Source organism: Diadema antillarum, unplaced genomic scaffold, assembly GCF_040938485.1.
Source record: "Diadema antillarum isolate AM-2024a unplaced genomic scaffold, OU_Dant_1.0 scf00000038, whole genome shotgun sequence".
Lineage (NCBI taxonomy): Eukaryota > Metazoa > Echinodermata > Echinoidea > Diadematoida > Diadematidae > Diadema > Diadema antillarum.
Genome location: NW_027270927.1, coordinates 2,157,527 through 2,172,916, shown reverse-complemented (window position 1 = coordinate 2,172,916; position 15,390 = coordinate 2,157,527). Strand labels below are relative to the sequence as shown.

The 15,390-nt window shown below is 38.7% G+C and overlaps 1 protein-coding gene across 1 annotated transcript; it reads right to left on the bottom strand.

Annotated features, from left to right (window-relative positions):
• Positions 1-1,361: 1,361 nt before the first annotated feature.
• LOC139710196 (autophagy-related protein 13-like) lies at positions 1,362-13,572 on the bottom strand. Its single transcript, XM_071622131.1, has 12 exons — positions 13,468-13,572; positions 12,536-12,616; positions 10,293-10,412; positions 9,271-9,502; positions 8,765-8,861; positions 8,337-8,447; positions 7,551-7,715; positions 6,316-6,391; positions 4,536-4,631; positions 3,641-3,751; positions 2,875-2,991; positions 1,362-2,004 (listed from the first exon to the last, which is right to left on the bottom strand). The coding sequence occupies exons 1-12, from the start codon at positions 13,570-13,572 to the stop codon at positions 1,903-1,905; spliced, it is 1,413 nt and encodes a 470-aa protein (XP_071478232.1). The 3' UTR covers positions 1,362-1,902.
• Between the last annotated feature and the right edge of the window lie 1,818 nt (positions 13,573-15,390).

Sequence of the window (15,390 nt, the reverse complement as noted above, 5' to 3'; positions counted from 1 at the left end):
AATCAAGGTCAAAGGTCAAAGAAGTCAAAGGTCAAAATTCTGTGTAGAAGTTTTGAAGCCCTCACCTAGTGCCATCACATAAAGCAAACGGAATCGAAATCGGGTTAGAAATGGCGAAGGAGTAGCATTTTGTAGCAAAATGTACAATACAGGTCAAAAATCAAGGTCAAAGGTCAAAGAAGTCAAAGGTCAAAATTCTGTGTAGAAGTTTTGAAGCCCTCACCTAGTGCCATCACATAAAGCAAACGGAATCGAAATCGGGTTAGAAATGGCGAAGGAGTAGCATTTTGTAGCAAAATGTACAATATAGGTCAAAGGTCAAGGTCAAAGGTCACGACTGAAATTCTGTGTAGAAGTTTCAAAGCTCCCATGTAGTGCTATCATATAAAGCAAACAGAATCAAAATTGGCTCATAAATGACAGAGAAGTAGCAAATTGAAGATTTTGATCACACACGGACGCACACACGGACACACGGACGGACGGACGGACGGACGGACGGACGGACACACGGACGGACACACGGACACACACACGTACGGAGCCCGTTTCATAGTCCCCTGCTCGAACTCGTTCGGCGGGGACAAAAATTGGTTTTGAAATGGCTGAGATATCCACAAACAAAGCAAAACAAAGCAATCCTAATAAAAGGTGGGTCTCACCTTTTATTAGGATTGCTTTGTTATGGATATCTCAGCCACTTCTACACCAATTTTCATCACATAAACTCTGAATTCCTCTTAGAATTGTATGGGTTTTTTTTTCCATATTTCGTATGAGGTTTCTCATTATCTCAAAAAGTTATCATCAAAAAACGTTGGAAACCTGAAGAACCATGTCAATCGAAACTGTACCATCCCTTTAACTCTATTCAAGTGCAATCAGTGGACCAATCAGATCTTGCTCACTACAACAAAAATCTCTCTAAAACCAAGTATTTGTCTCATGTTTCTTGTTTGTTGACCTGCATTGAAGAAACAAACAAAACAATTCTAGCAGTTTTCACTGTAACATGTTGTACCTCGTAAATAAGCACCGAATTAATCAGTGTTTTAGTAGTAGTCATGGTAACAAAATCATGGGCATACATACTCAGGCAGGATTCGAACCTGTGACCCCCTGATCACTGAACAGGTACTGTAAAAGTGGAAATTTTCGCAGTGTTGAAATTTTCGTGCATTTCGCGCAACTGCAAGCTAGCGCGAAAATAAAAGCACGCAAATATTTTTGAGTGCCATATGTCCCAGTTGTTGATGTCTTGATTCCGCGGAATTAAAAACACGCGAAACTCTTCTTACGCGGCCAAGCGCGAAAAATTAGTCGCGCGAAAATATCCACTTTTACAGTATTTTATCCACTAGATTACCAAGCTTCTACCCAACAGCCAGCACTGGTTCTAATCCTTAATTATGGCATGCAGTGGGTACTGCATAATTATTCAAATTCATAAATTCTTGCGTCGATACAAGAATTTCATGAATTTGAATAAGATACATGTACCTTATTTCACTTCGGGCTCACCAGTTACCTTTGAAAAGGACTGAGCTTCACAATTTTCTCTCTTGGCAGTCTACATCACATGAAATACAAAATTAACAATGAAATTGCAATTTTGCAATATATTGTCAGACTCTTCCCTAGTGACGATGACCTCACACATGGTCCATTCTTCCTGTTCTTGGCGCTGAAGAAGAACAATTTCCAAAACTCGCAAGGTTTCCTCCATTCAAGCCAAGAAGAGTCTCAGTTAGTTTCCTGGAGCTACAGTTCCAATCCACGCATTCCAACATCCAGGAATCGGTTAACCCTTTATGTGCCAGGTACTTTGGACAGTGTGTACTGCGTGATGGGGTTTCCTGTGTCAATCAGCACTAAAAACACACAAAGGGTTCATCTTCCCTTTCAGTCGCTGCTCTCTTCCACATCTCGCTGCAACCCGGCGACAAACGCGTCAAATTTGGACTCGTTCTCCTTGAACTCGGCCAACCGCTGGGGAAGGTTGATCTACAAACAATGAGAACAGATATTACACAATTATGCAATTTGAAAAACAGTTATTGGGTAAGTAAGGTAAAGGTTGGTTTAATTCATTTTCAAATTTAAAACACAGAGTAGAACAACTGTGGGGCACTGTAGCATAGTGCATGCGGCACTTGAATTTAAAGTAGAGGTCCAGAGTTTGAATCTCGTTAAATACTGACCTCCTTGGACAAGACGTTTTTCCTCATCAATTCTACGAAGTATAAATGGGTATCTGGCAACACTAGGATAAGATAATGGCAGGACCCTCTGGTAAATTATGAGATTTTAATAGCAACAACTAACCATGTTGGTAACAGAAATCAGAACATAATTTTCTCTCAGTTTGAAATGTTTTCACATGAAGATGATTGTATCTAGAACTGTGTAGCATTCCCTGAAAGGCATTGGATACTGTACACACCAAATATTTTGTGAATTTTGCAAGTCAGGTGCTATTCGCGAATTAAAGACATGCAAAAATATTGACTCTGATCCCGATGCGGATGTGATGTACACGTGTACATTTCTCCGTTCAGTACAGGACTCCACGACTGCGAATTTAACCACTCGCAAAATCGTTGGGAATTCCCAATTCGCGAAAATTTAGACTCGCGAAATATATGGCGTATACAGTACTTTTTGAGAAGATGTCAACGGAAATATTAATGATTCCTTTTCAGAGGTATTTGGCACGGCAAAGTGGTTGTTACGTGCAGCCTACCACTGAAAGTTTACAATTTGTAGGAGGGTAATACAACATTACAATTTTGGGGGAGAAAATAGAATGTGTTGGTGTTTTAAAGATAACCTTTTCATTTCAGGGGGTGGTTATACCTAGGAATAGAGACTTACCAAAGTTTCCCCCAGGGTTGGCTGATCATCAAAGAGCTCTAGGGGCGGGGCTTGCTGGAACTGGCAGCAGAACGCCACAAGGTCACTGCTGGAGTCATGTTTGGCAAACGCCGGATTCTGCAAATGAGTGTAAAATGGAATATCTTCCAATTTTAAAAATCAAATGACAGAAATATCATGAAAATGACAAAATCTTCTTCAGAACATATTTATCTACATCTGTGCTTGTTGATACCTTACGAAAGGTTTGTCAAGTTTCTCAAGTTGGTTTAACAAAAGGCCAGTCAAAACCTTATTCCAGTCTAATACTCAACAATTGAAACTTTTACTTCTTTCTCCACGTACGTAGTTATTGTTACGAGGTGTATTACAAGAATGAAATTTGAAGGAAAAGGGTACAGCTCATTATATCATGTCTGGAAAGGAAATTTAGTAAAGATTTCTGTACAGTTACATGGGAAACTCAGAAGGTAGTGCTGTCATTACCATTTCCGACTCAAAAATTACTACTGTAATTCGTGAACATATGGAAGCACTAATGTTCCATGACTATCTTCTTTTCGGTCTAATTATCAGGAAGCCTTTACCATTTTGTTCATCAATTCTGTTTTACTATTCATTAAAGCCAACTCCAACTTTGTGTCAAATTGCACTCTAAAGTCATCATCAGGGATCAAAGAGCTTTTGGGAAAGTGATGGATGATTTCAGATCATTCTTTCTACATGTAGGAAGTTGGTGGATTTGATTTACAACCATCTCTATTACCAAGTCCACCATGACAAAGTCATCACTGTCCGATGGCTGACTAGACTTGTTGGACTGCTGCGACGTGTTGAGATTCTGAGAGTCAGGCTGGTCGACGTCACTTGGTGTGACCTGGACACAGGAATGCACATAGAAACACAAAGTCTTCTAAAATGGTTAAACAATTCACAGACTCCTGCATATCACTGCATATTTCATGGAAAATCATCACTCTAAGTATTAAACATAAAATGAAGAGTTTGTTTGAAGTTATGGTCAAAAGAAGCAAAATTTTTCTTATTATTCTCTTTATTTTTCCTGACCTTTTATCGCAAATATCTCCATTTGGCAAATATGGACTTATCGGTTTTTGCAAACAAACTCTTCAAATGTCTTTGACTTCAGAGAAGCCTCATAGCAGTTTTGAAAAAATGTAAAATAAACAAACAACAACAAACAAACAATACTGAAGTTTCCCATAAATTTAAATATTGCCTTGACACTGGCAAGTCTTATTTCTTGTCATGTAGGAGCTGGACACAACCCCAATGACGCATCAAAATCAATATCTTGCCTATAAAATACAATCAATGATCATAATACAGCTGTATCTTGCTCCAAACAAGAATACTCTCAGTAAGAACTTTTTAAAGTACGTAGTTGTCAGTAGATTGAAAGGTTCACGAGTTTGCGTGTATGTGCAGTGCGAGACGTGAGGACCAAATACCGTAAAACATGAAATATTCGTGGCATGAAATTTTCGCGAATTGGAGCTATAAAACATTAAATGCATATAATGTAGCTAAGAACTTTCGTAAGCATTTTATTTTGCGAATCTTGGCTCTCGTGAAATTAAGATGCACGCGAACATTCCTTGTTTTACGGTAGACTATGGATCATTATGGTGTCAGCTTACATCTTCTCCTGACGCAAGGATAAACTTTTCAGCCGTGCTGCTCCCAACTTCTTGCAACAGAGAGCCAAAGGGGATGTCCTCAGAGATTAGATTCTCCTGCGATGAGAAGGAAGAGAAAAGTGCGGAAACATCAAGAGATAAAACATTGGGAGACAACTCACTTGCTTTGTTGGTACTCATTTGTTCTCTACATAGACAAAGACAGCATTAAACACTTTTGAAAATTACGGAAATGTATAAAAATAAAACTTGATGGGGAAAACATCTGCCATTTGTGCTGCTTTGGCATATAGTTGTAAAACAATGCTTACAAAAAATAAAAGACATACTCATTATACATAGACTAGCGTACCAAAATCAACATCATCTTGCTTTAGAGTACATGCTATCTATGCAATACAGTCAATCCATGCCCATTTCTGCCCACGATACATAATGTATAAAAACAAATGACTGTTTCAGCGCAAGTGAAATGAAAGAAAATGAACTTTTCCAACCTGAGCTTCTCTCTACAGTCTGTGGCATCTGAGAAGCCCTATACTAAGAATAACTAGAAATGTCGCTATGGCGACTGGTATGCCTCCGCCATAATGCATGATTCTCCTAATAGGTCTAGATAGTACATGTGGACAATGTGTGATTACATTTTCACAAAATTGGCAAAATATTAAAATGACAAGTTTGTCACAAATGTGCTGAATGTTCACCTTCCTTGAACGAGGTTTAATTGGATGAATAGGAGAGCATGTATTTGGGGATTTTTAAGGACTGTAACTTGACTTTGACCCATTCATACGTTTATGCATTGAGTAATTTTCTGAGTATGGAGAAAAAGTGCTATTTCTGTATTGAATAGTGAATTGTTACCATTTTCATCTGGCCTTTGACCCTAAAATTCATAAGATAATCACTGTCAGGCAGAACATGCATAGATATGTAGTAAGTTTCAAGATAACACGAGCCACTTCCGAGATATGGAGGAAAAAGTTAGTTCAGCACTTTCACTTGATCTTTGACCTTTTGACCTTTGAGGCAATTAAAAAAACCCAAAACTTTCCAGAGAATCTCTATTAGGTTATACATGCATACACCAAGTGTAAAAAAGAATAATCCTGCTGGCATTGCATAAACATGATGGAAATAATAACATTTTGATGTGTTGCCCTTGACCTTTGACCACTGACCTTTGACCCCATGAACCCTAAATTGTCTAGATTTGTCAGTACATGTATATATACTATGTTCCATGAAGATACCTTGAACAATTTACAAGGTACGGAGAAAAAAAGTGAAGTTTTAATATTTTAACTTGACCTTTTGACCTTTGACCTCATGACCCCAAACTTTCACCAGTGAATCTTAATTGGTAATACATGTATACACTAAGTTTCAAGAAAATATCTCCAGGCATTGCATAGATATGGTGGAAATAGTGAAATTTTATATATTTGACCCTGACCCCTTGACCTTTGATCTTGAGCAAGTGCAACCAAAAGTTGAAAGGCACAACTTCACCCCCTGATACACATTCATGCCAAGTTTCATTAGTATACCTCGAAAGGTTTTTTAGTTACACTGTCCACAAAATTCATTACGGACGGACGGACAGACAACCCGAAAACATAATGCCTCCGGCATCACTTCGTGGCGGAGGCATAAAAATTCCAAGTGATTGAAAAATTGTTTTGCTATACGTCTAGCCATGGGCTCCAGTTACTCTAAATGTGACTATGAATTTTATTTTGTTGTACTTGTGGGGCCTGGTGCGAATGGAACTTACAGCTTCAGCCACATTCTTTGGGCTGGCGAAAGGTCCCAGTCTGTTGGGTGAGTCAAAGGCTGCCGGAATGGTGGTGCTATACAATAGCAAGAAATACAAGAAGAAAGACATAAAAATGAAGTGCGTTTAAGATATATGCTTTAGGTTAACTCAGAGTAAGAAAAAATAAGTCCAATTCAGTCATCAATGTATTTGTATTTACTTTGTTCTTATTCAATAGGTAAAGCAACATGCTACAGCAAATACTATGGCCTATATGGCACCAATACGGCCACACTGTTGTTAGCAGAAATAAAGCAGTAAATTCTGGGTATGGCCTAAATCAAGGTCTGTCCAACCCAGGCGAATGACCTACTTAAACCAACACATGGAATCCTGTATGGGACTATGCAATGTGCCAATGAGCAACTTTGTGACATCCAACAAATTTATCAGTCTTTAGGTCAGTTAATCATCCAATGTATTAATCAATCTTTCAATCAATCTTCATGTACAGGAAGCTATACTGTATGTTTAAATGAAAATTTGATCAGAATAAAAACCTACAATTTTCTTTTTTTATCACAGTCGCCAAAATCAGGATGAAGACTACATAGCACTGCAGCCTTGTTGTCGGTAAATACAGAAAGCAAAGAGCAAACATCTTTCTGTATCAATGCCAATTACTAACATAAATTCAACTGCTCTCCCCTCAATGAATACTTGATGATGCACTTTTCCCCTTGTATTTGCATATCATACTCTCATCAAATGATTTCTGTAATCTTCCAGATGTTTTATATCACAGAGAATCCTTTTTCTACAAAGCACTATACTTTCTGAAAGTTTTGAGACTCTGGACACATCTCTAATGTCGCTTCCTTTAAATCTCTTCATTTTACAGCATATCATATCGGATGTTAGCGCTATCATTTCGTGTTATTCTATGAAGCTCATAATAACCTTGTGACTTATTAAAATAATAATATATTCAAAGATATCACAATATGGCATATCCTTCAAGGAGGGAATTTATTCTTCTGTACATATTGAACCAAAATTATGTTTTGTATCCTTTTCAAAAACAGCACAATGTCACAATGATGATATCTACAAGTACAGGTGTAAAAGCAATACCATGGAACTATAGTGCTGATAGCATTTAAAGAAATTTCTAAACTTTAGAATATCACTTTTATCTTTGACATCCAACCAATCAGTGTACTTCACCTCACCATAACCAAAGAACCCCTCACCTTGGTGTTTTACCCCTGTCTTCCGACGAGCCCCGCCCCCTCACTGGACTGGGCGTGGCCTGCTCGTTCCTAACGGGGAAGGCGTAGTTGTCCGGGGGCGTGGTTGAGAAGGAGCTGATCACATAATCCTGGGAGCCTTCCAGAGTGGCGCTGGAATCCTCGATGCTGTGGGGTCAGGCCAAGTCAGAAGGAGAAAGAGAGAGAATTAAAGAGATAGTATAGTTTCGGTTGAGATGGGGCTTCGGGTTTCCAACTTTTTTGAGAGAGAGATAATGAGAACACTCTTATGAAATATAAAAGCTTGCCTGTCCCTGGCAGCCTAATACTTTCAAACGTGACAACCTCATCTAGCTTCTCTTGGCAATTACTACAACAAGAAGGCCTCTGACAAAAGCTTGCGCACACTAAGCTTTACTTTTATTTCTGATATAATGCAATCAAAAGGAAAATTGTATAAATGTCCTTTACACCAGATGAAAAAGTTTTGACATGATCATCACCTGACCGACTTACACACGACTGTGCCACACACTGAATTACAGTGTATGTGTAAATGCAAACAACTTTGACATTCAGCAACATTCATTTTTTTTCTTTTTTTTTTGCATGTGCATTTATCAATTTTCATTCCATAACATGTTATTATTTTGTTGTGTCTCTAATCAAGTTTCATTCTTGTTCTGCCTGTTTGACTTTAATAGTTTCTCTTTTTCACTTCAAGTCAAATCAAACAAATAAGATTGGAGATTCCCTCTATCCCTTACTATTAAAGGGGAATAGACTCACCCAGTGACAAGCTTGATTGGTGTGGCAGGGGTGAGGCCCTTGCGAACTGGACTGGAGCTGTAGTGGTCATCTTTGACCGGTATCGGTCCTCCGCGACTTCTCGAAATTTGTCTTGGGAATGAAAAACACAAACATATCACATATAGACATGTATGGACATATAAACATATCAATCAAATGCTTTAATTGAGACCAAGACTGAAATATAATCCTCTGCTTTCATACTGACTGATCAAATTTGATCAGACTTTGCCTGCTTTGGCATAAAAATGAAGTTGAACATTTTAACTTTAAAAGGTTATTTGGGACAATGTACAAATGTCAGCCGCTAAGCATTCTGAAGGGGTTTACAGAGCATTTTTGGCATCCAAACATTGGCTGAAACATCCAGACTGTCTCCTGAGTATAAAGTGAGTATCCTTTAATACCTTCCCGCTGATAGCGTCAACTTTGTCCTGTATGCCACATTCATGGAGATTGTTCCCATGGGAGTCGGCACGCTGCCAATTTGGATGGTACTGGAACCTACATAAAATAGAATTGAGTAAGCATCAACAGGAAAGTTCAACATTTACAATGTTTGACAACCCTAGGTGTAAAAAATAAACCCCAACATGTGATACTGTATCTGTTCAATGTACTAGTATTTCATCTATACTAGCCTTAGGACATCATTTATCAGATTGCCTCGTTTGTCATCTTTGATTGGTTAAATGATTTGTACTTGCTCATGTTTTCAGCCATAACATCCTCAAAATCTAATTGACTGTCTGTTATCATATGAATGAGCAAGCCAAATAAAAATGCTCTGTTCTTTCTTTCAGACAATGAGGAGTTTGTCTACACACCTAGCATTTCTAAAATCATTACCACACATCATTGATGATAAAATATGCTGGATAAAAAATAAAAAAAAATCTGAAGAAAAACTCACTTTCACCAAGATATGACTGCTTGGTTTCGCCGAAGAAGACTCGAGAGAGGACGCGGTAATCGCCCAGGGCCTGCCGGCGCGAGATGCGGTAGGCGGGCGTCACCCTGGCGATACAGATCAGGGATTTGAGGAGCAGACCCATGCGGTTGTAGACGGTGTAATGGATCTTGGTGTTAGGGTCACACGCATCACTGACCATGAGACTCCAAGTCTCAAGGATCATCTTGTCTCCCTGAAGAAATTGGGGGGGGGGTGGCATACAGGAGAAAAAGCAGACAAAACAAATAAACATGGCTTCTGATCTCCAGACAGCCGTCATCTCTTCGAATCCTGCTCGAGTATGTACGCCCATGATTTCTTTCATCATGGCTACTACTAAAACACTGATCAATTCAGTGCTTATTTACGTAAATGTAGGGAAATTTGTCAATCAGTTGCAATAAAAGCATCTTGATGGAAGAATTTCATGTATTTGAATAAACATTGCTTCATTCAATAACTCACAGCAAAATTAATCTAACTGAACCAGCTTGATTCAACCAAATGTTCAAACTCAACATATTTCATCTCATTTCAACTACACTCAACTCAACTCATTTCAAAGTAACTCACCTCAACTCAACTTATCTCAACTCAGTTCACTTCAGCTAACGCAAGTTAACTCAACAACTCAACTCATTTCCATACATTATTTCAACTCAACTTATCTCCACACAACACAGTTCAACTCAACTCAACTCAACTCTTATCTACTTAACTCATTCTATTAAAGTCAGTTCAACTCAACTCAACAGAATTCATCTTGTAGGCCTACAGACCTGCAGATAACACTAATTCCTTACAAAGTCCTGTCAAATCCAGGTGAAAATGCATAGAGCAATGTTGATGAAGAAGATTGACCTCATCATAAGAATCATGCCAAAACACTGTGCAGCAACAAGTACAAAAGCAAAGTTCCCAGAGTAGATTTCTTCAAGGAAGAGGTTTCAACCAGTGCCAGGGTCCACTGACTGGGATCTTACCTCTGCAGTCTCCAAGGTAATCTCCACATTGAGTGGATGCCCCACCCTGGGGATGTCACTGGCCAGTAACTTCTTGGCGTGCGTCTTGACGGCCGCCTTCTCTGGGATAGCCAGATTGAACTATAACATAACACACACACAAAAAGGTTTTTGACTCACAATTTCAAGCACTATTGTGGAATGGAGGAGGGAGCCAGGTGACTCTAGAAAGTATTGGTTCTTCTCTTGGGTTAACTGCTAATTTCTGACTACAAAAGTCTAACAACCAGGTATCAATGAATACAGATTATGTACATTTTGTAGGCCGAATCATTCTATTCTCCATTGCATTATTTCTACAATGACTGATTGTGCTAATTGTACATCAATGCCAAGATTGGGAGAATTTGTGAATACTATAATAAATGCTAATGAATGTAGCTTGACACATTACAGCTACAAAAAGTACATACAAGGCAAGTGTCAAAATGTGTCTCGCCCATTCGCGTAGAAGAAATTAATGTTTTTGAAAATAATGTTAATAAACTCCCGGAAGTTCATTGACCCTGCCTATGACCTTTGACCTTGTGGTGACCTCCAACTCCCCAAGGGTCATTTACCAACCAAGTTTGGTCACAAACGGACATACGGATCAAAAGTTATGAGCCATAATCGAAACGCGCTGTAAAAACGTAACATTGGGCCCTAAAAGTTTGTTGACCCGTCTGTGACCTTTGACCTTGTGATGCACTTCAACTCCCCAAGGGACATCTACCATCCAAGTTTGGTCACAAATGGACATAGGGATCAAAGTTTTGAGCCATAATCAAAACGGGCAGTAAAAACTTAACATTGGGCCCCAAAAGTTTGTTGATCCCTGTCTGTAAGCTTTGACCTGGTGGTGACCTTGAACTCCTAAAGGACATCTACCATCCAAGTTTAGTCAAAAACAGACATGTGGATAAAAAATTTTGAGCCATAATCAAAACGTGCCGTAAAAACTTAACATTGGGCCCTAAAAGTTTGTTGACCCCTGTCTGTCACCTTTGACCTTGTGGTGACCTTCAACTCCCCAAGGGACATCTACCATCCAAGTTTAGTCAAAAACAGACATGTGGATAAAAAGTTATGAGCCATAATCAACACGTGCTGTAAAAACTTAACATTGGGCCCTAAAGTTCATTGACCCTTGCCTGTGACCTTTGACCTTGAGGTGACCTTCATGTTTGGTAGAATGTGTAACTTTGTATTTACTCTCCCCTCTAAGTTTGATTGAAATTGAAGTCCTCAGTAGAGAGTTATTCAAGTTTTTGTAGCGTTATGGACGGACGACGGACGGACAGACGCCGCAGGAAATCCCTTAGTCTCCTCGACAATAATGCATGAAAAGGTCTAATATCAAAAGACTAGTGAAAATAGCATTATTCTACAAAGTTTGTACAAAAATAATGATTTTGCAAAAGTTGTAATTGAAGAGTTTCCATGTCACTAAAAAAAAGCTTGTAATAGGCACAAAAAATAAGGTATGAGATCTTGCTTCTACATGTAAATGTACAAAAACTTTGTTGAATTTATAAACAAATCTAAAATGTCACTAATTGATTCCTTTCAGTTGATTCTTTCAGTCAGACAAGATTTCATCTAAATGACAGACTCAAAACATCAGGAACTGTCTGTTCTGACCCAATACTTTAAAGGTCCTGTTTACCATTGGGAGCGGTGATTTAAAAAATTTTCAAGATATCACATTTGACGCATATGTGTGGGTCTGTTGTATCACAAAAATCCTACCAAATTTAAAGATTTTCACAGTAAAGCCTAAAATATAAGGAAATACGGTTTAGTCTGGAAACATTTTTATCACAACCACTGCTTACATTTTGTGTATTTAACAATACCTCACATCGATTATATGGATTCAAGTTTTTACAGTGGTTGTTTCTATCCCTAACTCACATTGTAAAACTATTTTAAAGCACTAATGCTAGGTTTTTGTTTCACCTGCAAGTGGTAAATTATGGCTTTAACATGGAGTTACTTTATGGCTCATTAGGGCAGAGCCCTACTAGACAGTGCGGTCCTGAAGCAATAGTGCTGTGTGCAGTTAACTAAAACACTGCTTCATTCTGCGTAGGATGAAGTCAGGAAAGACAAAACCATTGTCAACTTCCATAGGTACAGGAAGAGAGGAGGAAGACACACGTGTGACTTCTTATCCAGAACAGGATGACATCCTCAGGAGGGTTGTAAGAGTGTGAACTCACCCAGTCCGTGCCATCTGTGTTGGACTTTGACCTGGTCTCGATCTTCTCGCCCGTCCTTGCCTGCACGATGACTTGTATTGCCTGCCAGAGGGATTTGATTTGATTTGATTTGATTGATTTATTCTCCATATGGCATCATTTACATTTTTTTTTTTTCTAATGGTGTGATCAGAACAGATATGTGTGCAAAAATGGCTGGTCATCTTTGGGTACTATTTGTTCAATCAACACTATAGAAGCTGCACAATTTTAGATTGGGGAGTAGTGGCCAATTGGCGCTTAATTATGGCACTGTTTAAAGTGTGATTTATTTTACTTGTGTGGTTCATATAAAAATAATCAAGTTCTTTAATTAGATTTAAAATGTTGCACCCTACAAGTTGTCACACAGAATTCTACCTTCAAAAATGCAATTCTGCCTCTGTTGAACTCATCCAAAAAAGTCCAAATTTATGACCAATATGTCTACATTATGTCTCTAGAATTGATCACTAATTTCAGTTTTGAAATTACAAATCTTCCTCTCAAAGTCCGCAAAGTACCAACGATGCTTCTGACAGCTAAATTTGACGTTAGTCATGCAACCTAACAGTCAGACTGAAATATTTTGTTTCCTACAATTTATAACCTGACTTTTCAATACAAATGCTTGAAATCAATTGAATCCAATGAAAAATTGACATTTGCTGAACACCTAAGTATTTGTGCATGTAATAGCCACAAAGAAAAATCTACCTTTCTTTGGGAGAGCTCATCATATGATTTCATGTCTAATTTAGAAATATTGCATGCTAAAAATCCTGATACATTATGTTCACTAACAATGATCATGGACATGTTATGCAATAATATGCTAGTCATTGCATGGATCTTATCCACCAAAGTATAATTTGTAGAAGTCTACACTGAAACAGGGAAGAGATTTTGTATACCTTGAGGGCAAGAAATTTGGTGAATTTTCGGAGGTCTCTTTCCTCTCTCTCCGTAATACCCTGGGCAGGAGCTGGCTGCTGACTGTCCAACACTCGTCCCATCATGGCGCTTTCACTACCCGAGGCTTGCAGGTTTAAGCCTTCTTCTATCACCTATGTACATATCATACAGGCATGATCAATTTTACAAATGTCACTTCCCATAAAAAGAAAATGAGGAAAATGTTCATACCATAATTGGCATAAAGAGAAAATTGCTGGACATCAGAAATCGTCACCATCAGGGAATAGAAATTGAGAAAAAGTGTCTTTTGTTCCTCTATATTCCATACAGTGGATGAGTATAGTAGATGTCCAACACATCAACCGTGTACACAGAAACCGACCACCCTCTATTATGGCATTGCGCGTACAGAACGAAAATGTATGCATGGGACTATGCGCAATGGTGTTCGATTCTTCACTGGGCTACACTACCGAGTGAAATGAGGCGAACTATTCGCTCTAAATTACCTAAATTTAGCAAAATCGAATTACACCTAAGTCCTAACATTACTTCTCTCGTGTATAGCAAGCGTTACCTTTGCTGACTCGTTGTTAGATGTACAGACGTAGAGTACCAGTAGACCTCTATCCTTCCACAATAAATTTGACAATTTTAACCACAAAATTGCCATTACGCCGCCGCTCTTTAACCTCCGCCGCGCCGCCACTTCGTGCACACACATGACGTAATCATTTTGTCACCCGCTAGCTACAGCCGTACGGTCGAACAAATTTCATACTAAACAAACTTGTAATGAAACTTATTTTCAATTACAGACTCATGTGTACAATCTCAATTTTGATGACAAGATTCCTAGACCCTAATGAAATTCAATTTAAATTCATCAGTCCTGTCCTTCAAAAGTAGATTCTTTAAAGACTTTAAAACTTATATCGAAGGATTCAAATATATTCATATATTATTGGGGTGATCATCTGACAAACAAGATACCAAAGTCAAAGTTACGCAAGATCAAAAGATACAAGAAAGTAATGAATTCCCCGCCCTCTCCCTAGCTAGGATAACGTCAGCGTCATGACTTGTGAGCTCGCGGCAGCCGGCCGCGCCAGTTCACCATGTAAACAAACTAAAATCCAACGTACACAGATGTCTACGAGTGGGACTAAGCTTTATTGCCTGCCTACTGCACAACTTTCGCTGCCACCATACTGTACACTGGAATTAAAGCATCTGGTGAATGGTGGACACACCTTACCCAATGCGTTGGCTGTGATGTAGTAGCCAGATGATTAACTAAAATACCCACCACAATTGGAAGAAAAGTATAGGTCATATTACATTAAAAACGCACGGAGAATACGTACCTCACAGCTCAATCACGACGATGTTATGTGAATGCGAGCTACGTGTACAAGTGTGTGTACGACATTGTGTGCATTGCATGTGTAACGTACGTGTGTGTAGGACCGTCGTCGTCGGTACTTCGGCACGTCACTGTGTGCTGAATATAAACAAAAGGGTAAATAACTATTGTACTGTACATTGCTTGTGCTCGGCTACGCAAAGTTTTACATATAATACAAGTTCAGGAAGTTGATCGCTCACATTTTGTATAGTAGTACTTAATAATCCACAGTTTTGGAGATCTCCTTCCTCTCTTCTTCAACCCTGTGGGATTATTTCATCAGCAGATCTCATCCTCATACTATAGAATCTTGCCGTCCATATTAGTGCGTTCCAGCAAAATATTTCGATCAGGCAACGCATTTGGTGGTATGACGTCATGCGAAATAACTTAAAGAAAAAAAAATCTACAAAAGAAGTACGATACTAGTACAGTTGAACCTCTATTATCTGGCCTCCCTTTATCCAGATCTCTCTATTATACGGACGCAATCTCGCCGTGATTTTTTTTT

Coding starts and splice junctions, on each gene's coding strand:
- LOC139710196 (XM_071622131.1), bottom strand. CDS start 13,572: ATGATGGGACGAGTGTTGGACAGTCAGCAGCCAGCTCCTGCCCAGGGT. Junction 8,862..9,270: donor GCAGTCATATCTTGGTGAAA/GTGAGTTTTTCT, acceptor TATTTTATGTAG/GTTCCAGTACCATCCAAATT. Junction 7,716..8,336: donor CCAATCAAGCTTGTCACTGG/GTGAGTCTATTC, acceptor CTGACCCCACAG/CATCGAGGATTCCAGCGCCA.